The 21,671-nt window shown below is 38.7% G+C and overlaps 1 protein-coding gene across 3 annotated transcripts in view; it reads right to left on the bottom strand.

The window, feature by feature from the left end:
* Positions 1–21,671, bottom strand: part of LOC105479557 (LMBR1 domain containing 1) — a 164,472-nt gene that overhangs the window by 112,421 nt on the left and 30,380 nt on the right. Inside the window, exons 1-3 of one of the 3 annotated variants that reach the window (XM_071096907.1) lie at positions 17,018–17,267; positions 11,028–11,204; positions 1,251–1,311 (exon numbers count right to left, since the gene is read on the bottom strand). In XM_071096907.1, coding sequence (XP_070953008.1) covers positions 1,251–1,311; positions 11,028–11,204; positions 17,018–17,086 — 307 coding nt within the window. In that variant the 5' untranslated portion in view covers positions 17,087–17,267. Of the gene's footprint in view, positions 1–1,250; positions 1,312–11,027; positions 11,205–11,446; positions 11,467–17,017; positions 17,268–21,671 lie in introns of those variants that run through there. The other 2 variants (XM_071096908.1, XM_071096910.1) reach the window with 2 other exon arrangements.

Raw genomic sequence — 21,671 nt, 5'->3', positions numbered from 1 at the left:
TGTCCTACTGAAATCTTATTCAGCATCTTACTTCATTGCTGAAAAAAATGACATCCCTCTCCTAACTCAACAATCACAGTTTTTTCAAATAAAACACAAGTTTCATGTTTATTCAAAGAAAAAATTTTGGAAACATTTAGCTTTCATATTATTATAAAGCTTTTATAATCTAATACTGAGAAAGATGTTTGAGGGAGGGAGGGAGGAGGAGCCAAGCAACTATAAGTCCGGGATTAAAATGACTCTGTGGAGAACAATGAAGTTGGCAGGATAAATTCCCCAGAGACTGAAGTCTACTAATGGCAATACTTAGAAAAAATTTTTAGAAAACTGAAATTTAAAACCAAGAAAACAGGAGCGGGAAACTGATAATGATAAAAGGAGAGGTGAGATTTAAAGTAACTTGATTTAACCACTACAAAGAAGAGATATAAAGTGAATCTAAGTGAAGCAAAGTAGGTTAAAGAAGTTTCAGGATTTTGAGAATGAATACATATTATTTATTCCTGTTGTAGAAAACAGAAATCTCCTATGTGGTTTCCAAATTAAAAGTTTATATGCAGCTTTATATTGTAGGAATTATTAAGAAATTATTTTAGGCAGATAGAGAGGAAAAGGGTCCTTAAGTTTTCATTTTTTAAAGCATCTCCAGAAAAGTTTCTTCCCTGGCTCTTAGAGACAGGCCGGCACCCTTTGACATGCAAATGCAGGCCACTAGAAACTGGATCTACCCAAACCTGGCAATACCCGCACTCTTCTTCTTGCCGTTGCCCCACATGTTCCTGGCGACATGGCTGCCCCCACATATCCCCACCTGTGTAGAACATCATGGCGCCCTGTATTTGCATATTAACAGGCTAGGGTGGGAGGGCCCTTTTTTTTTTTTTTTTTTTGCAGGCTATGTGAATGACATGCCTGGTCAAACCAATCCCCTGAGCCCTATGCAAATCAAACACTGACTCCTCCAGCCTCTTCATATACCTGACTGGTATCCATGGCAGGTGGGGTTCCCTCTCTTAGCTTTGAAGTCGCCTCCCTCTGTCTCTGCACAGGAGAGTTTCTTCTTTCTTTCTTCCCCTTTCTTTCTTGACTATTAAACGCCCTGCTCCTTAAAACTGCTCCACATGTGTCCATGTCGGTTTTTTTCTAATTCGACCCAAGAGGAAGAACCTGGGGTTCTCCACCCATCGGAGCTGTATCAATATTTTGGTTAGCAGTCCCAATAGGAAAAGAAACTGAAAGATACTTACTATAGTAACCATATAATACAGTGTCCTCAATCTGTCTGCTGACATTAGCATTAGCCCAGTCCTAGGATAAAAGGAAACAATAGAAATATTAATGAAACATCCATTTGCCTAACAATTAAGAGTTAGGTTTTAATACAACTGAATATCACTTCCAAAATCTATCCACTCAAATAAAAACAATTTATGCCTTCAATAAGTGAGAGACAGACAACAGACAAATTTCAGTATGTAAATGCTGAGATAAGACAACACAGTTCTGGGAAAACACAAAGACAAAAGGCACCTAACTCAGACTGAAGATCAGGAATGGCTTCTGATCCTGGGAGGATTAGAATGATCTCAGGGAAACAGAGAAAATAGTAGGAAGGAAAGAAGGGAGAAAAGAACGTACACAGAACGTTTGAAAAATAACTTCAAGAAGCTAAATATAGATTCAACTGAGCTTTTGGAAAGGTAAGAGAAAGCAGATGGAGAGAGGGAAGAGAAGGACATATATGTCAGGGGCTTGTGAGTCATGCTAAGTATTTTGGACTTTGTCCTAAAGGCAATGGAAAATAGTGATGAATTTTAAGGAGAGATTAACAAACCTGATTTGTACTTCAGAAAGAACATATTTGAGCATATTATATATTTTTTTAAAAAACCTACAAGAAAAATCAGTCTAATCTCCTTTGCATTCATCCCACATAAGTGTTGTTCAAATTACTAAACTTAGAAAATATAATTCAAATTAATCTTTTCCAATAGAAAAAAAAAACTATACCCTATAATGTCAGAACTGAGGTACAATGTCAAGTCTTTTGGCCTATATTCTAAATTCTGTGCATGTGAAAAATTAAACCTGGAGAATCTAAAGGACTTATCACTGCTATTAAGTATAAAGTACAATTTAGAATCCAGGTCAATTTTTTATAAACACTTTAAGAGCTCAAGTCAGTGTCAACATTCTACAAGTGCTCTTAAAAAAGGGCATCAATATTTAATTCTCTTAAGATAATTTAGGAGTTTTCTTTTCTTTTCTCCTTTTTTGCCCATAAACACCTCTAGCAATGAGTAGCTACAAATTTCTTGCTGACAAACGTCTAAAAGATCAAAAAATGTAGAAAATCCAAACTTACTTCTACAAACAAACCCTTAATAGGCCAAATAGAAAAATGTATGTTAATCATATAAAAAATAAATCATAGGATATAAAAAATTTAATAAATGGAAAGTCACCTGTTCCCACATGTAAAGATTGTAAATACCAACTGCTATCCAAATTAATCTCAAATTAATATATATCACCAATCGAAATCCCGTTGTGCTAGGAGGTAGAGTGTATTTCGAAATCCCGTTGTGCTAGGAGGTAGAGTGTATTTCGAAATCCCGTTGTGCTAGGAGGTAGAGTATATTAACATATTCATTCTAAAAATCATCTGAAAAAACAAGCTAGGGCCACAAATACATTTGAAAAAGACCAACAAGGAGGAATTTCCCAATTACTATCCTTTACTAATAAAACGTGAAAATCTACTATTATATAATCTTTCACCTACCTATTGGCAAAATTTAAAACAATAGCATCCAGTAATGTCAAAATGTGGAGGGAAAACCATCTGCTACACATTAAGATAGTCTACCATGTAGACATTCTTTATTGAATCGATCCTAAAAATATTCACACAAATTAGGATGGATATTAGTACATAAGTATTTTATTCATTGGACAATACTACTTGTCCAACAAATTACCTCAGGAGCTCCTACAAAGTGATAAGCTAGCCCAAGTGGGCCCTTCCTTTCCCACACAGCAGGAGCTGTACCAAATTCCATTACTCATGGGACTAAGAGACCCAAAGTCTCCAGATGTTCAGCAATTGGTATGTCCTAGCACTCAGTGAACCACTTGTACCTACTCAGCTCATATTCCTTGGCACCCAAATCCAAGGTGTTTATTCTACCTGCAAGACCATTCTTAAGAGGCCAGGTATGGTGGCTTACATCTGCAATCCCAGCACTCTAGGAGGCTGAGGCAAATGGATTGCTTGAGGTCAGGAGTTTGAGACCAGGCGTGGTAGCACACATCTGTAATTCTAGCTTCTTGGAAGGATGAGGAATGAGAATTGCTTTAACTTGGGAGGCAGAGGTTGCAGTGAGCCAAGATCATGCCACTACACTCCAGCCTGAGCAACAGAGCAAGACTCTGTCTCAAGAAAAAAAAAAAGAGAGAGAGAAAAAACTAGGAGGTTATACACCTCTACTAAAGCACCTGCACTTTGGGAGAGTTTCTCTCTTTGCATAAGTAAGTTACAAAAGAACCTGAGCACTTGCTGACCATTGTCAGGGTAAATTAGAGCCTGTACCAAGCAACATTTATTGGTTTTTGCCCAAGAGTCCTTTACCCAACAATATTCGGTGTAGGGTCATTTAAAATATTTTTTAAAAGAAAAATGAAACTGGAGACAATCTAAATGCCAGAATAGAAATAGTAAAATTTACTACTGTACATGCATAACATAGAATAACATGTTGATATTAAAAACAATGAGACCTATATAAACTAGCATAGATAGATATCCATGAAGCACTTTTGAGTAGGGGGAAACAGAACAAATCACAACCAAAAGTTTTAACACATGTAATCTTTGTCTAACAAAAGTAATGAAAGAAATACCCAAACATATTATAGAAAAAATGAAAAGAAAATGTAAGTAGTGCTTACCACACAAAATGGGAAAGCATTGGGGAGAATTCTGTACAATCATTGAAAATTTTTCCATCAATGATTCAAGTATCCAAATGAGTATGTACATAATCAAAGCTTCAATTCCTAAGAGCTGTGCTTCTTTAGTGATTGCTTCTATATCAAAACAGAAGTTTAAAAGTATTTTTGTGGGTTTTGTTTTGTTTTTGAGACAGGGTCTCACTCTGTCACCCAGGTTGCAGTGTAGTGGCATGAGTATGGCTCACTGCAGTCTAGACCTTCCCGGATTCAGGTGATCCTCCCACCTTCAGGTTTCCAAGTAGCTGGGACCATAGGTGCACACCACCATGCCCAGCTAATTTTTGTATTTTTTGTAGAGACTGGGTTTCACCACGTTGCCCAGGCTGGTCTTGAACTCTTGGATTCAAGTGATCTGCCTGCCTCAGCCTCTAGGTTTATAGGTGTGAGCCACCGTGCCTGGCCTAAAAGGATTTTGAAGATGAGCAAATTAAGAACAATGTATCAATGGGCCAGAGAATAATGACAACCATCTTTTTTTACTTATACAAACTTCCCACCAATTTCCAAGACAGCCCCAGGAGGTAGTAATGTCTCCACTGAGAATCACTTAAAAATTAGTTTGAAATTGGACAAAATCCCAATCTCAAAAAAAATATTAAAAATACAAAGTCTGAAGGTTAACGTGAAGCAAAAGAATCATTGAAATCTAGCATCTTTTACTCTATAAGGATCTTTTGCCTCACCAGTTCTTGTAGCAACAAGAGTATTGCTGTTACTATTTTAAAGCTACAAATATGTGTAAGATATACAATATCACTCAAGTACTATTAGTGTTTTTGGCTTTTACATACTCTCTTGCCTCCAAGATACTTGATGTATTGTCAAGAGAGCTTAGTTTGTAAAACTTTCCTTCTAATTTTGGGAACCACTATGACCCTGATATGTTTTATAAACTATTGCCTCTCAAAGTAGAAACTAAAAGGAACTTCAGAGTCATTTAGGACACAAAAGGAATGTGAGACAATCAAGAACTAACTAAAGAATATTAAAGAAGAATATTTCAGAAGACAAGGATATGAATTCCATAGAACAAAAATGTAATTGGTGGCATATGTAAATTCCATTCCCCATTTTTCAAGTCGACTTTTGAAACCTGCTGCATAACCCAAAACTCCAACATGATTCTCCTCACTTTTACCTGGTAACTTCACCATAAAAACAGTGGTTCTCATTCAGGAGCCATTTTGATCCCCATGGGGCATCTGACAATGTCCAGAGACATGGTGGGCAGAGTCAGTATGCTACAGGAATCTAGGAGTTAAGAAGTCAAGGATGCCACTAAACACCTACAATTCACAGGGCAGGCCCCCATAACAAAGAATTACCCAAGGCAAAATGTCCATGATTGAGAAATACTGACTTAGAGGTCTCTAAAATAATATGTAGTCCCAAGACAGTTCACTCAACTTACTATTAAATCTAAAACCTACCTCCATTTGTATCCAAATTCTAGACCTTCCTTACTCTCAAGTACCCATACTCCTATTACACCCAACCCTTTCACTTTGAGAACCCTCGTCCTCTGGAGGAAACTGCACCTGCAATGATACCTTCTCATGCCTCAAAAATTCCTCTCACTCTACTGAATTCTAAAGTATACAAATTCTAGTAACTACTAAACACAAAGAGATACACAACCACCACAAATAAAAACACCTCTACTAACTCCTCTTCTCACTTTCCTAGAGAACAAAAACTTCCTGAAAAGTTGTCAGCATTCCTTATCACTTCTTCCTTACTTCTCTGTTCATATCTAACCCACTCAACCTAACCACCCTACTGTTCTGCTGAAATTATTCTTCATGGTCACCACTGACCAAAGCCACCAATCACTTCTCTACCCAACTCACTTCACCTCTCAACACCACTGGAAAAAGCTATCATTCTTTCTTTCCAAAACACATTATTCTGATTTCCATAAAGCCTCCCTCTTCTGTTTTTCTTATCTCTCACGTTGCAGATTCTCCCCTTCAGCTGACCTTCTACACAACAGAGAACTCCAGTCCTCGGTCCAATGTCAAGGCTTCTCTGACTACTCAGTCTTCCCGGCTCCTAGTCAGTCCATAACTGTAGATTTCATCCATATGTTGCTTCCCAAATACTTCTCTCCAGCACTAAGCTCTTCACAGAGCTTCAACTCCCTATGTAACACCTCCACCTGGATAGATAGTACAGTACACACTTTGAAGGTAGCCTGTCCAAACTATAACTCTTTTCTCTACACCCCCTCACTTGCCCGTGCACACATGCATATGCCCTCTTATTCCTCCAGGTTTCCCTATTTCTCTAAGGTATACAAAAACCTAGGCATCGGTGCTCCAATTTTCTTTTTCCTTCACCTGTCCCCCTATATCTAATCTATAAGCAAATCCCAGCAGCTCTACCTCTAAAATACATGCCAATTTTAATCATTTTTCTCCACTAGCACCACTCTAGCCCAAATCACCTTTATCTTTTACCTTCATTAACTTCATATTGCAGTTAGGAGAAAATCTAAACTTATTAATATGACTTAGAAGTCATAAACAAGCTGGCTCCTGCCTTATTCTGGATCTCAGCTTTTACCAAAGCAAAACCCTCAACAACACACATCAGCCAAATAAGCCAAGTTCATCCCGGCCTAAAGACCTCTATATTTGCTGCTGCTTCTCCCTAAAGGCTCTCTCCCTCTGGCTCTTTACTAGATTGGCTCCTCATCCAGGTATCATGGCAAGAAACCTCAGCAGCTTTGCCCCTCTCCAAAACACTCATAACCTGACTAGACTCTCATATCAATCTGTTATATTTCCTCATAGAATTTATCACTATAAAGTGACCTTATTTTATTTGTTGACTATTGATCTAGCATTGCAGATTAAGCTCCGTAAGAAAAACAACCTCATTTGCCTTAACAATTAATCTCCAGTACCTAAAATTGTCAGGCACATACTACATACTTAGTATTAAGTAAATAAACATAATTAAGGTTCAATAAAAAGCACAAAGTTCTAAGATACAATTCCCACCAGCTGAAATTAGGAATGAGGGAGCAGTAGAGTTTAGCTCAGACATCTAATAACAGGCCATAAAGATATTCATAATTAGGGAACAGGAGTAAGATGTGAACAAACACCAAAACATTAAACGTTTTCATGACATACCTTAATATTAACTAAATTTTTTATTTTTACATGTTGTATAAAAGAAAGAATATTTATTCATATTAGTGTCAATTTCTTTTTTTTTTCCATTGGATCAGTATATTTCATGTATATCCCCATCCAATGTTATTGGCCACTATCAAAGACTGTTAAAGAGAGCACTTCCAGCTGTACTCCAAAAGGTTCTTTTTTGTTATCTAAAAAGTTAATTATTTTAGAAAAAAGCTAGAAACAAATTATCTAGCTAAAATTATTAATAATGCCATATGTTGAAAGAAAGGTCAACAGAAACAACTCAGGCATTATAACATACCCCTGCCATAAGAAGGCAGAGAAAATTATAGGAGGGTAACTAAAACAAAAATAAAGAAACTAGCAATGACTGCCTGCTCACAGAAAAGTCTGGGCACCTTCTGTTTTTAAGAAAAATGTTAGCAATCATTGATATGTGGAGTTTCAAATCATTATACTTTGCAAGCCAAGTCCATAATTAGAGAGAGGCTTCAAAATATTTGAGGTGGAAGCAGAGAAAGTTAGAAAATGCATATATTCATTTAGGAATTTCAAATGCACATTGTAAATATAGTATACGTTAGCATTCATCATGGAAAACAATGTCAACTTGTACTTTTATCTTTACAAATAAGGTTGGAATAGACTAAAACCACGTTGGCATCCTTTTTACTCTGACTACATTTATAATCGTGGCATGAAGTTTGAAGGATTAATTCTTAAACACTTAAACTTATCTTTCACTAGGCACCTGAATTCAGCAATAACTTTGGGAAAAAACTATTGTCTAGAGTTTGGAAAATGTTTTCAAAATTTTTTTCAGTTCTACTCTTTGAGAATCAGCAAATAGTCCAGTTTCAAATAAAAACTCATGAATTGCACTAATCCTCACCAAGCCCCCCAAAATGAGAAGGGAAAATACAGACACACAGAATGTTTCAAGGTATCAACAAAATCACCAAGAAAAAACTGATACATTATCCAAGCTAAAAACAAACAGAACTAGAGACAACTTAGTAATGAAAAGTAGGAAAGGCCAGGCACAGGGGCTCACAGGGGCTCCCAGCATCTTGGGAGGCCAAGGCGGGTGGATCACCTGAGGTCAGGAGTTCGAGACCAGCCTGGCTAACATGGTGAAACCACATCTCTACTAAAAACACAAAAAATTGGCCGGGCATGGTGGTGTGCATCTGTAATCCCAGATACTCAGGAGGCTGAGGCAGGAGAATTGCTTGAACCCGGGAGGCAGAGTTGCAGTGGGCCAAGATCGCACCATCACACTCCAAACTTGTCAACAAGAGTGAAACTCTGTCTCAAAAAAAGAAAAGGAGAAAAAAAAGAGAACCAACAATTGATGAATAACTAATATCCTAATAATGAAACAAAGTTTTAAAAAGTAGAGGGAAAAACTTTAACAGATTTTTTTCTCCTTCTAAATATTGGTGTAACATTTAGATTTAACAAATATAAAGTAAGTGTGTTAACTACAGTCATATTTTTTATTTTAGGGCACATGTATTAAAACAAGCACCCTAAATTTTTATAGTTAATATTTTTGCTTCTTTAGTGAATGCATTCTTAAAATCTTGCTCAAACAAGTATAATGCAATCTCATAGATTTAAATATCAAAAACAAAGAAACAAAACAAACCTATTTCCCAGGAAGTGACCACTAATTTAAGCATGGGCCCAAAACAATACTTAATCTAATAGAAAGTTCATAATTTCATGAAAATACTTTAGAAATTTAAAGATGAAATGTTTTCCTACAAAATCTAAATAAATCAAACATCCTCAATTCTAAACTAAAAAAATATCCAATTCAAACAATAATTATACCAGGGATAATTATATTACCTCCAGACATTATAATACATGCATATACATATATATCATTATCTATTTAAAAGTAACAGCTTTTAAAGAGAAAAATATCCTAGAAATTTATAATTACGTACTGTACATGGGGAATTACACTACACTATTTTAAAATAAAAAGAATATCCAGAAATTCTGAAAATGTCAAATTCTTTTATCTAAGAAACACAGCTATATACAGAGTCACAAGAAATTAAACGTTTTTATAGAATGTAATTCTAAAATGACACTTATTTCTCAGAGAAAATGACCTCATAATGTTACAATCAACCATTTAATTATCTGTGTCTAACATTATTAAAAGTGCATTCTTCTTGCCCAATAATAAAAAGCAGAGAAAACCCAACGATACCAGTAAAATTAGTCATCTTCTCTAGAAATGTTTCAACCCAAAATATAAAATGTGAATTAAGTTTATATTTTGAAAAAATGTAGACTCACTGGTAGACACCCCATTTACTGAGCTACCTGAAAGTATCTCTTCCTTGTTTAGACGCCATCTTCCCAAGAAACCTCATGAACAAAGCTCTCTGGAACCAGACTGCGGAGCTTCAAATCCCAACTGCAGCACTTACAGGCTATGTTACTTCACCTCTCTGAATCGTGATTTTTCACCCATGAAAACCATAGATAAAACTACTTATCTCACAGGATTGTCTGAGAGATCAAGGGAAGCTACTAAATGTAAACCACTTAAAATAGAGTCTGACACACAGCAAAAAGTCAATAGATGTTAGTTACTATCTTCATAACATTATAATGTTTGGCACACACTAAGTGCTCAATTAAAAACTGCTAAATAAATGGTGTACAGGAAAAAAATGTGGTTTTCATAGCAATCAGAATATATCTAATTGCCACAGTAATCAGAATAAATTTAAACCTAACTACAAAAATATTTTCAAATTATTTAACCCATTTGGACCAGGCATGGTGGCTCATGCCTGCAATCCCAGCACTTTGGGAGGCTGGGCAGGTGGATCACTTGAGGCCCGGAGTTTAAGACCAGCCTGGCCAACACGGCGAAACCCCATCACTACTAAAAATACAAAAAGAACTAGTTGGGCATGGTGGCTGCCCGTCTGTATTCCTAGCTACTTGGGAGGCTGAGGGACGAGACTCGCTTGAACCCAGGAGGCAGAGGTTGCAGTGAGCCGAGATCACGCCACTGTACTCCAGCCTGGGCAACAGAGTGAGCCTCTATCTCAATAAAATAAAAAAATACATAAAGTATAAAATAAAATAAAATAAAAATTATTTACCCAATTTAGCCCAATTCAGGAAGTTATTTTGTAATCATGCATTATTAAGATAATTGAAATACTATTTCATTCAAATATTTAAGTACTAAAGCTAAATACTGGGGCTACAACAAACTATAACGACAGTTTCTGAGTCATAGAAGCTTAAGCTAGTAAGAAACTTAAAAGTAATTTGCATAATTTAAAGGAAACTCAGAAACCTTTAGTCCACACCCTTCAATTTTAAAATGAGGAACCTCAAGTCCAGAAAAGTTAAGTGGTTTGGCTAAAGGTCCGCAGCTAGACAGTTAAGGGTCAAGACTAGAACTCAGGTCTTATAATTGCCAGCCTAATTCACTACACCATACTGACTCAAAGGACTCAATATGAAACAGAGATTAGGATCCCGATCTGCCACTAACAAAAGCCCTTCTAAATTATGTACTTATTGCATTAATGCAAATCAAATAAGCTTCAAGGGAGTTATGAGCAGCAAAAAATATATAATCTATTATGATTACTTGAAGCATTTGCAAGGTTGCTGAATTAATAGTTTTTATGTCAGTTGAAAGTCTACTTCTAATCTATCAGGTTAGATGTCACATTCTCAGCCTCTATGTTGTATTTCCATTCTCATTCATTCCCAGACACAAAAATAAAACATAATATATATCGGACTGCTCACTGTGCCAGAAATTTGAAAGGAAAAAAAAAATCTGCAAAGTAAGATTATATTTACCTTAAATGTACCATTTTGATTTTTCATGTAAGAAACCAAAAATATATCCACTGGTAGAAGTGCTGATGTGATAAGTGCAATTGCTAGAGAAAAAATTGCTGTTATGGTGGAGACAACTTCACTTTCCCGCCGACTTTGGTATTTACGAACATATATCCAGCAGAATGCCAAAATAGCCTGAAATAGAACAAAAAGAGATGTTTGTTACTACCCAATATATTTTCTCTGACTTTTGCACATGTTTGAAAGTTTGAAAGTTTGAAAGCAAGGAGCTTTCCAGTGAAAAAAGTTCACTCAGAGATAGAGGTTGACATCTCTAGTTAGCCAGGTACTCTTAATAGTTACCAACACCATTCTAGGGACTAACACAGTGCATAGGACTTTAATGATTCTCTAACTTTAGGAGGCATCGGAATTACCTGGAGGAACTGTTAAAGCATGGATTGCTAGGCCCCATCCTCTGAGTTTCAGATTCAAGAAGTCTGGAGTGGAGCCAGAAAATCTGCATTTGTAACAGCTTCCCCAGGTGAGGCTGCTGCTGGTCCGGAGCTATATTTTGAGAACTTCTACTCTACTCAATTACAGGGAATTGCAGACAGAGACTATGTTATTTCAGCCTTGACTGTGAGTCAGAATCACCTGGGTAACTTTTAAGTACCCTTATACCTTCCCTACATTCCCCAATCAATTCTATCAATGGAGCATAAGCCTCCTCCAAGCATCAGTACTTTAAATGCCTGAGGATTTCAATCTGAGCCAAACTTGAGAACCATTGTTCTAAATAAGAGCTCTGGTAGTTTTAAAAGCCTTGTTTTTTTCTTTTCACTTTTTCAACAGATTCATTGGTTACTTTCTTTCTGAGCATCCTGCAGTTCCAGGGCCTAAATGAAACTAATAAAACCACCAAACTGGTTTTGCAGCTTCCAAATTCTTCTACCACAAGCAAGATACAAGAACAATTCCATCATCTCAGAAAATTCCTTTGACCCTTTGTAGGAACTCCTAAAAAATTCCACAGAGCAGTTTTCATGACTAGGGGCTAAGGGCTAATAAGACCCTGAAAAACCAGGGTGTGGACCAAGCTGGTTAAGACCCACTGGACCCAACATGGCAATGGATTTGACCTAGGTTTCACCTAGGACCTCATTATATGCTCATTAACATGCTCAATCACACACCTACCAGCACCATGGCAGTTCCGAGACCACTCATATTTGATGCAAAAATGGGTGGCACCATAATTTCAAAAAGTCTCTACCTTTTTCCAGGAATTTTCATGAATATATACCTTGGATAAAGAAACCCATAAATGTAGAAACTCCAAACCTCATTGAGCGTCTCTCTCTTAAGAATGCCCACAAGAGTGTGTACTTTCCCTTTAATAAATCTCCATACTTGCACTATTTTCTGACTTGCCCTTTAATGTGTTCTCATGACAGTGTCAAGCACCTGAAAACCAGCTGGGGTTGAGATCCCACCAGTGTTTGGGGATCTCCCTCAGCCCACCGGTATCACCCTGACAACCACTATCTGTTTTCTGTCCCTTTCTAGAATATCATAATGCCTTCACATACTATGTTGTCTTTTCAGTCTGGCTTGTGTCATTTGGCACAGAGCATTTAAAACCCATCCAAGTTGCTGCATGTCATTCCCTCATACTGCTGGTCTTTCAGCTGGTGACAGAACAGCAAGAAAAAATTGAGAAGGGAGTTAAGACTTTGGAACAAACAAACAAAAAGGATCTAGGCTCAAATTCTTGATTTTGGGAAATTTATTTTTCATAAAATGTCCCTTTATATTAAGATTTGAATGAGCTTGTTTTTAAAGGAATTCACAAATATTTTTAACATTCCCCAAATTTATTTTGAAGTCTTTAAAAGCTGAGCCTCATCTTTCTATCCTTAGCAGTATTTGACACAAAATGTTCCAATAAATGTTTTTTATTGGATTTCAAGAATGAAAGAAAACCTGAATTTTGTAGGTATTACTACAAAGAATTTTGCCAATATCAGGCAGACAAGCTGCGAAAGGGCAACCAGGCAGAAGAGTTAAGCCAGAGATTCCCAAATTTTTTGGTCTCAGAATCCCTTTATAATGGTTTTAAAACTGATAACCTTAAAGAGCTTTTTGTTCATGTTATCAATTATTACTACAATATAAAATAAAACCAAGTATCCTCATCAATAGGAATAGTTCTTTCATAACAAGCTTTAAAGATTAAATGAGATATAAAGGGTTTACCATAGTGGCTGGCCATAGTAACTACTTAACAAATAGTAGTTATTAGAGCATTTGATAAAAGAAATAAATATATAATTCTGTTAACAATTATAAAAGTCCCCCCAGCTTCTCCCAAAAGATTCAAAATAAACTGGTCTGAACAGAGATTTTTAAAACTCCCCAGGTGGTTCTGATGAAAGGTCAAGGTTGCGAACCACTGGGGCAGAAGAAGGAATGAGAAGAGATGAATCTTTATTAAACTAATGAGAATACATGATATACCGTCTGGGATCTTATTAAACTGCAGATTCTGATTCAGTAGGACTGGGGTCACATAGTTGGTATTTCTAACAAGTTCCCAGATGATGCCCACACTTTAAAGAACAAGAATAAATTTGCTTTACAAAAACGGAGAGTCTCCTACTGTAATGACAAATACAATTTAAAGGTGGTGTGAGCCAAATTACAGAGGACATTGGAGCTAGACAGAACAGTTTAGATTTGATATAGAAAAGACAGACATAGTTAGATTACATGCATGAGGGACCAAATCTAACAATTCTTTATGTGGGAAGAAGCTGAAGTCCATTCTTTTTGCCCAAGATGACAAAAGCAGACAACATTCATGTCCTGATTTTTTTTTTTTTTTTTTTTTTTTTTTGAGACAGGGATTCCCTCTGTTGCTCAGGCACTATCAGAGCTTGCTGCAACTGCCTGCGAGAACCACCTCCTGGGCTCAAGCAATCCTCCCACCTCAGCCTTCCAAGTAGATGGAACCTCAGGCATTTGCCACCTGGCCCGGCTAATTTTTTGTATTTTTAGTAGGGATGGGGTTTTGCCATGTTGCCCAAGCTGGTCTCGAACTCCTGAGCTCAAATGATCCACCTGCCTCAGCCTCCCAAAGTGCTGGGATTACGGGTGTGAGCCACCACACCTGGCCCATGTCCTGAATCTTTAGTAGATGACTGGCAGAAGTTCTCCAAGTGTGAAATCCCTAGGCCCTGGTAGTCCCCAGAATCCTTTCTGGAGATTCAGAAGTTGAAAACTATTCTCATAATAAATACTAAGATGCTATTTGCCTTTTTCACTGTGCTGGCATTTGCACTCATGGTTCATAGCCACAGTGGGTAAAACTACTGGTACATTAGCGTGACTCAAGACAGTGGCACCAAACTGCACCAGTAATCATTGTATTCTTCACCACAAGCTCAAAAAGGGACAATTTAAATTAAGACGGTGCTTCCCAAAGCAGTATAAATTCATTTTATTGAAATTCAACCCTTGACTCTTTTTAATACTTTGTGGGGTAAAATATGAAGCATGCATACATAAAGTCCTTCTGTTGCATACCAAGATGTAGGCCATCTCCAAGAAAAGTTTAGAGTTAAAAGCTAAAACAACCACTCTTCAAGGAACACCATTTTTACTTGAAAGAATAATCGTCAAACTATGGTTATTCAGACTTCGCTTTTTGGCAGATTTTGTCAAATGAACAAAGGGAACCTATCTCTTAAAGAAAAACTGACAGTATTTGATTAATGATAAGAGTCAAACTTTCAAATGAAAACTGGAGTTTGAAAGACTTACATCCACAACTATAAGCTTGACAACTCTTCAATACTTAGAATTTTCAGAGACATTTCTGACAAGATCAGTTGCAATTTAATGAAATGTGATATTTTGATATTGTGTAATGAAATGTATCCATATTTAAAAGATGTGCATAACTCAGTAAACCAATATTTTCTAAGTGGCCATAGCATCATAGTACAAAACCATGCATGGGTAAAAGATCCTTTCAAAGTGCAAGATGGGCTAATGGATTTTAATGTAACAATGAATGAAAAGCTCATTGATAGGGTTTCAGATTCCACCTTGCAACTGACCTTTAAGAATCTTCCACTTGTTGGGCTTTGGTGTAGGATCAAAAAACATCCACAATTATCTGAAAAATGCTCCTCTGTTTTTGACTACCTATCATTGCAGCTGTATTTTCTTCATACATTTCGACCAAAATAACATACCCCAAAAAACTGAATGTAGAAGCCAACATAAGAAACCAGCCTTTCTTCTAATAAACCAGGATTTAAAGAGATTTGCAGAAATGTAAACAAGAGTCCTTCTTCCTAATGCTCTTATCCACGCCAACATTCAAGTGTCAAACTCCTAATTCCCTTCTGATTTTATTTGTCCTTGCTGTAATATTGCCAACTTAAATGGCTTCCCTTCTTCATCTATTCAAACTCTACCACAATTCTCATTTTCTTCCAATATTGTTGTCTATTCTCTTAAGTCCTACTTTATTTAGTCATACTTTGGCGTTCGGTCCATAAAATACATGTTTCAAGAATTTCAGTTTTCCCACCTATCTTCAGGCCCTCTTTAAAGCCATATCTTGTTTCGTTAACATCCTCTTAAAACTCACACCACTTCCGTACCGTAAATGTTTATTAATTTATAACTGCCAAGATAGTCTCACTTAACTTTCATACATTACATGTTTATTTATTTTCTTCTAAACAAACTAAATCTGATGGACTGGAAAAGCCAAGGGGGCTCTCAGAATACAGGACTGGGTGGCTGCAGAGACCACAGTCAACCTTTAGGGTTTCATTTCCTCCGAGAGGACTAACATATTCCAGGGTAAAGGCAGTATTTTTATCTGTGACAGCGATGACAGTAACAAGAGGATCCTTTTCTTAAATTTTCACACCATTCTTTTCTTTTCTTTCTCTCTTTTTTTTTTTTTTTAGTCTCTACTGCAAAAATTTACTAGAACATACTACATAGGTACCAGACACTGACTGGATCTGACAATTAAAGTAAAACTAAACAAGCCTGATTTCCAGAACTGGAGGGTTTTTTTTTGTTTTGCAATGCAAAAAGGTCAAAATAAATGGGAACAGAAAGTAACTACAGGCTCGGAGTATGAGAAGAGAAGATTTGAGAAGGTAGAGAGGTTATGAAAGGAAATAAATTGAACTCTCAAATAAAATAAAACAAAGTGTTTTAATATGAATAGGGAAGTAATAGCCAGGCCACTTTAAGCCATTTCAATCTACATTTTGCTCACTGAATACGCAGAAATAAGATCACTGGAAAAGAAAGCACCTGAGGGCAGACAGGTAGTAGTATATACTCCGATACTGGTAATAAAGAGGGCTACAGCTACGCCCTCCACAGGTATCTACACCAATCAAAAAAAGATTTGAAGAGAATGTGACACCTGGAAGTCAGAACTAGCAACTCACGTCATCAAGGCAGAATCACACAATGGGTACAGAGGTTGGAGACTCACTAGCCCCAAGGGTAGGGAACATGGGGGAAAAAACATACAGAGAAGGCGACAAGTAAACAACGCCAGCGCCTACTTAACTTGCAAAGATCCAGCGCTGCCGACCCACACTGTGTGCCACTGTTTTACAGAGGACGAAAGGCCACTACATGCTTCTCAACCCCGAGGGTCTCCTCCGCCCCCAAACCCCACCGGCCCCATTGCCCAAATCAGGGATGACGGCAAGAGCTTCCAAAAAGGACCCTGCAACCCTAGACGTCATCAGTGAAATGAAAGCAAAAGCGACCGAAAATCGGCACCCCCCTGCCCCCGCCGCCCGCCCAAGCCCCCAACACCGAAAAGCCCTCCATAGTCCAGGCTAAAAGAGGGGCGGGGCGAAGAGGGTCTCCGGGGTCCGGAAAGGCCAACTGCAGGGCCGACCCCTCCCTTCCTCCGCCAGTCCAAACATCGGGAAAACTCCAAGCGCCTCCCCTACCAGTAGTAAGAGGCCGAATATACACCAGCCGATCACCAGCTCCGCCGAGGCCGCGCCAGGAGTCGCCATCTTCGCTTCCGGTCCAGACCTACCAGAGCGCCAGGGGTGGGGAAAGGGGAGGGGGAAAGGGGAGAGAGCGCGAGGTACACTGCACCCGCGCACCCTAAAGGTTAAAAGGGCGGAGGAGGAGGAGCAAGTGGTTGCCAAGGAGACTCGACCCACTAGCGTCCCCTGGCGGCGAGCAGGGTGGAGGCGGGGCAGCAAGGACTGCTCAGGGGCGGGGCGCGTCCGGACGCAGTGACGTCACCACGCTGCCCGCGCTGGCTTCCGCGCCCGCTGAGATGTGGGAGGGCTGCAGAGCAGGGTGTTGGCTCATAGCAGGGTAACCTTATTGGGATATTTGACTCAGCCTAAGCTGATAGACTGGAACAGCAAGGGAACTCCACAAAGAATGGACTAGGTGCACCTGGAGATCCAAGTCAATTTTAGAGGTTTATACTTCTTCACTAAAAGGAAGTTTGGCCCTCGTGTACAAGGTGGAATGTGTGTGATTGCAAGAATGGGTGACTCTGAATAAAAGTTGACTAGCTGTCCAAATGACTTTAATTTACTGGCACTGGTGTCAAGCCGGAATAACTGGTTGGCTGGACATGAACTTATCACTTGATGTTTTATCCTTTCTATTCAGATGTATGCGTGCCTGTGAATTTCCATGATAGCTTTGTACATAAAGGTATATGCATCAGCAAACAAAACACACTGCCATAGGCCCACAATGAAGAAGGAGGAAGCTCCTGGGATGGCTTACCTGAGTCCACAGGGGTGTGAGTGCATGTTTCACCACTGTGATGTAGTCAAAAAACAACTCTTGTGAGAAAAAATACCATCATCTTTTTCCAATGTATTATGTGGTGATGAGTTATCCTCTACCTAGAATCTACTTCCAGCTGGAAGCCTGCTGTAGGAAAAAAGTAGGATAGTCCTTCCTGCCCGGACAGAATAAGAAGGGAAGAAGAGATTAGGGGAGAATAGTCTTAACTTGAACTGGTACCATCATAAGCTGGCTTTAAGTCCTCTAGTCCTGGAAATGTTTGAATTTCACTTTCTCCGTTAATAATTCATATCCCTGGAGACCTCTGTCATAGCTTCCTTAAAGTGAGGAAGGGTATCACTTCCAGGTTGATATCTCTATTCCAGGTTGTAGAGAGCATCCTTGACATAAGTAACTACTTCTTTAAAAAGACTCCATTTACATTTCAAAAGGAATCATGCCAGAAGGGACCAGATGTTCACCTAATCAATAGAGACTGCACCCAACCAGATAAGCACATAACCAGGCACACTCTTTACCATCAGTCATCACCAGAGGACTCTGAGGCTATAAAAAGAGTAGAACTTCATCAGCTCGAGATAACCATCTTAACAGACACTGTCATACTGTTGCTCATGATGAGCATCCAGCATCTGCCACCAAAGGCTCTTCTCAAATCAAAGACTCTTCCTTGCAGAATGTTGACATGCATCCTGATCAGCCCAGGATACTCTCCTTGTCCATGTTACTCTCTTTGGATTGGTTAACCCCGTTTTCCTAACCTTTCTCTTGATGTTAAATGTTACTTTCTTTTAGAATGTTCAGCCTATAATATTTATATGTTGGTTAAGTATACTACTATTTATGGTTTGCAATATTGACTGACTTGTGGAGTGGCTAGAGCTTTGTGTCCTTGGTTCTGACTACCAAATGAATGGATACCACTAAGGAAAATTACCTCCTTCAGACCTTCATACAGCTCATGGCTTTTATGATTGAAATAGCATCAACAAAAGTCTGACTGTGAAAAGACACAAACTTGCAGGGACTTGAGCCACTGACAGGCAGTCACTTATATCTCCTCCACAAGCCCCAGAGCATACTGAGGTACACTTAATTACGCCTTTTCCTGCTGATGTCTTGTAATCTTCTTCTAGAAGCTCACTTAAGTTGGAGGAGAGGCCTAAGACAACCCCAAGCCAATTCTTTCCCTTTCCCCAAATAGTCTAAATCCCCTCTGTAGGAATGATGATACATACCTTGCACCAACAACTTTGGGAGCACAGGCCAATCCCAAGGTAGCTCCATTCTCCTAGTTCTACAATCAAAGGAATCAGCCCTTTTGGATTATACCCAAGAAAGTCAGCCCCTGACTCTACAGTCCACTGTAGTTGTCTCTACTGGGTCAGACACTAGCCCTCTGTGTCCTCAATTTCAGGGGCCATATTTCAAATTCTCCAAGTAGCTCCCTTGAGACCTCCCTTACTAGGCTAGGGGTTAGAAGGTAACACCCCACTCCAACCCACCCACCCCTCCACCTCACCCACAAATACACCACTCTTTGGAGTTAAGGATGGAATTACACAGATCAGCAACAGCTCTCATTAAACAAATCTGTTTATGATTCTTCTCCTCTTGCTAATACATTTGTAGAAATTTTATTTGGCTGAGGGGTCTAAGAGCTATAGAATAAATTATTGAATCCCTTTTTAATTATGCATATAAGGGATAATTCATAGTTAGAATGAAGACAAGTAAAGGTAAAAATCTGACCCTCCTTTGTGGAAGCCCTAGGGCCTCCATTTTCTCTGAGGACGGGGATCCAGGTCTCCTGCCCAACTGAAGGTGAGAAACGGAGCCCAGAGTCAGGACCCAGGGAGAGGGTTCTAGAGCTGAGAAGAAAAAGACTCCCCTAAGGATTTTGAGGAAAGTCAAAATTTCCTGAAATGTCCCATTTCTGGAGAACCCTGCCATCTCCATGACCTCAAGCCCATGTTAGCCTGCTGGAGAATGAGATACCATGGGGAGGAGAGCCAAACTGCTCCAGTTGACAGCCAACTCACACTCAGAAGCAGAGCCACCTAGTCAACCAGCAGCTGATCACATATGCCCGAAGGAGCCCACCTGAGCCCAAAAGAATGGCCCAGTTGAGCCCCGCCCAAATAGCTGAGCAACTCCATCATGAGCTAGTAAGTCTTGCACAGTTTGTTATGCAAGAGCTAACTAGTACATGTACCCAGTGCGAATGGGATGCCAGGATTCAATGACAGGTTGATTACTAGTTACCTGCAAACAGAAAGCACCCTATAGGTACAGATTTCATTTTCCCCTTATTTAAAGTTGGATCTCTTGTTAGATGGTGGTGAGTTATACCGAAATGCATGTAGATGTGTACATGTGATTGGTGCTTAAATTGCACAGTCCCCCACGCCACAGAAGGAAACAGCCATGGCCTGACCATTAGGGCCAAGGCCGAATAGCAAATAGCAAAATAAGAAGTTCGCCTTTAATCTATTTCCTCCATATCTACACTTTGGAGATCAAGGATGTAGACAGATCTGAAGACATTGAGTTTCCTTTTTGGGGGGCCTTATCATCCTTTGTTTACTGTCTGATCTCTGGAAGGAAGATGGACATCAGGTGGGGCAGCAGTGGTACCTGTGGACACTTTCTTCTTGCAGCCCCTGCTTTCTAGGGGCAAAGTCTCTCACCCTTGGGCCTAAGGAGAGATGTTGGGAGGCAGAGGCTGTTCTCTCACGTAAGGGAACAGCTAAGGAAGCTGAAGAGTGTTTCAGGCCCTTCAGCTTCCTTAGATCAAGAGAGTCAGAGCCCTCAGTGCTGCACTTCGGTGTGGCAGCCACTGGCCACATGGGGCTGCTGAGCACATGGAGTAGGCTGCTCGGAACTGACATCTGCTGAAAACTTAAAATATTAGACAGAGTTGCCAAGATTTAGTACCAAAAGTTATACTTCATTAATAATTATATATTGATTACATATTAAAATGATAATATTTGGGATATATTGGGTCAAATAAATTATTATGATAAAAATATTCCCCACTGCTTTAAATTATATGTGAAATTGGAGCTTTTACTGAGTCTAGACTAAATATTTTTAACATCTGATGTGTCCTCCATTGAATTAAGTCCATTTAATAAACTGGCTGAACCCTTTTGCTGCCTCTGACTCCCAAAGTTGTATTGTGCAGTTGCTTGACTTTCAGGTCAGAAAAGCCTCATATTTCTGTGTTGCTGACAAGAGTGACTAGCTACAGAGGAACAGTAATTTGAATCAGCAAGATGGGTAGGGTGAGAAGAAAAAGTCATTTTGGGTCGGTAGAAGCATGCATTTCAACCTTCTCTTTATTCTTAAGTCTAGTCATTTAACATGTAAATCAGACCAGCAAGGACTGAGTACATTCTCTGGAATGATGTTTTTAAATCTAAGAAGCCTGTGAATCAAACCAGAGTTTTTTAAACATAATATTTTTATTTGCTGTTTACAATTACAAAGGAAATACATGCTCATTTATAAATATTTCAATTTGAATAATTTAGAAACAAAAGTCGTTCTTATAAATTTACACAATCCTTCCTACCCTAAAATACTTCCCTTTAAGAGCTTTTGGGGCTTTTTGTATGCACATTGTGATGTGTTCAGTGAGAATGTAGAAAACTAATAGCTATTTCCTGTTCGCCTGTAGTTACTGTAGAATGCAACTTACTTAACCCCTCACCCAACAACTCATGGACAGGTACTAGGATTTCTGCGAACTCTGTTCCATTATAAGTTCAAAGAAACATCATAAAAAGCTAGTCAACCCCAAGAGATTTATTAAGA

The sequence above is a fragment of the Macaca nemestrina genome, chromosome 5 (assembly GCF_043159975.1).
Source record: "Macaca nemestrina isolate mMacNem1 chromosome 5, mMacNem.hap1, whole genome shotgun sequence".
Taxonomy (NCBI): Eukaryota; Metazoa; Chordata; class Mammalia; order Primates; family Cercopithecidae; genus Macaca; species Macaca nemestrina.
The sequence above is the reverse complement of the archived record's forward strand: the minus strand, read 5'-3'. Positions and strand labels throughout refer to the sequence as shown.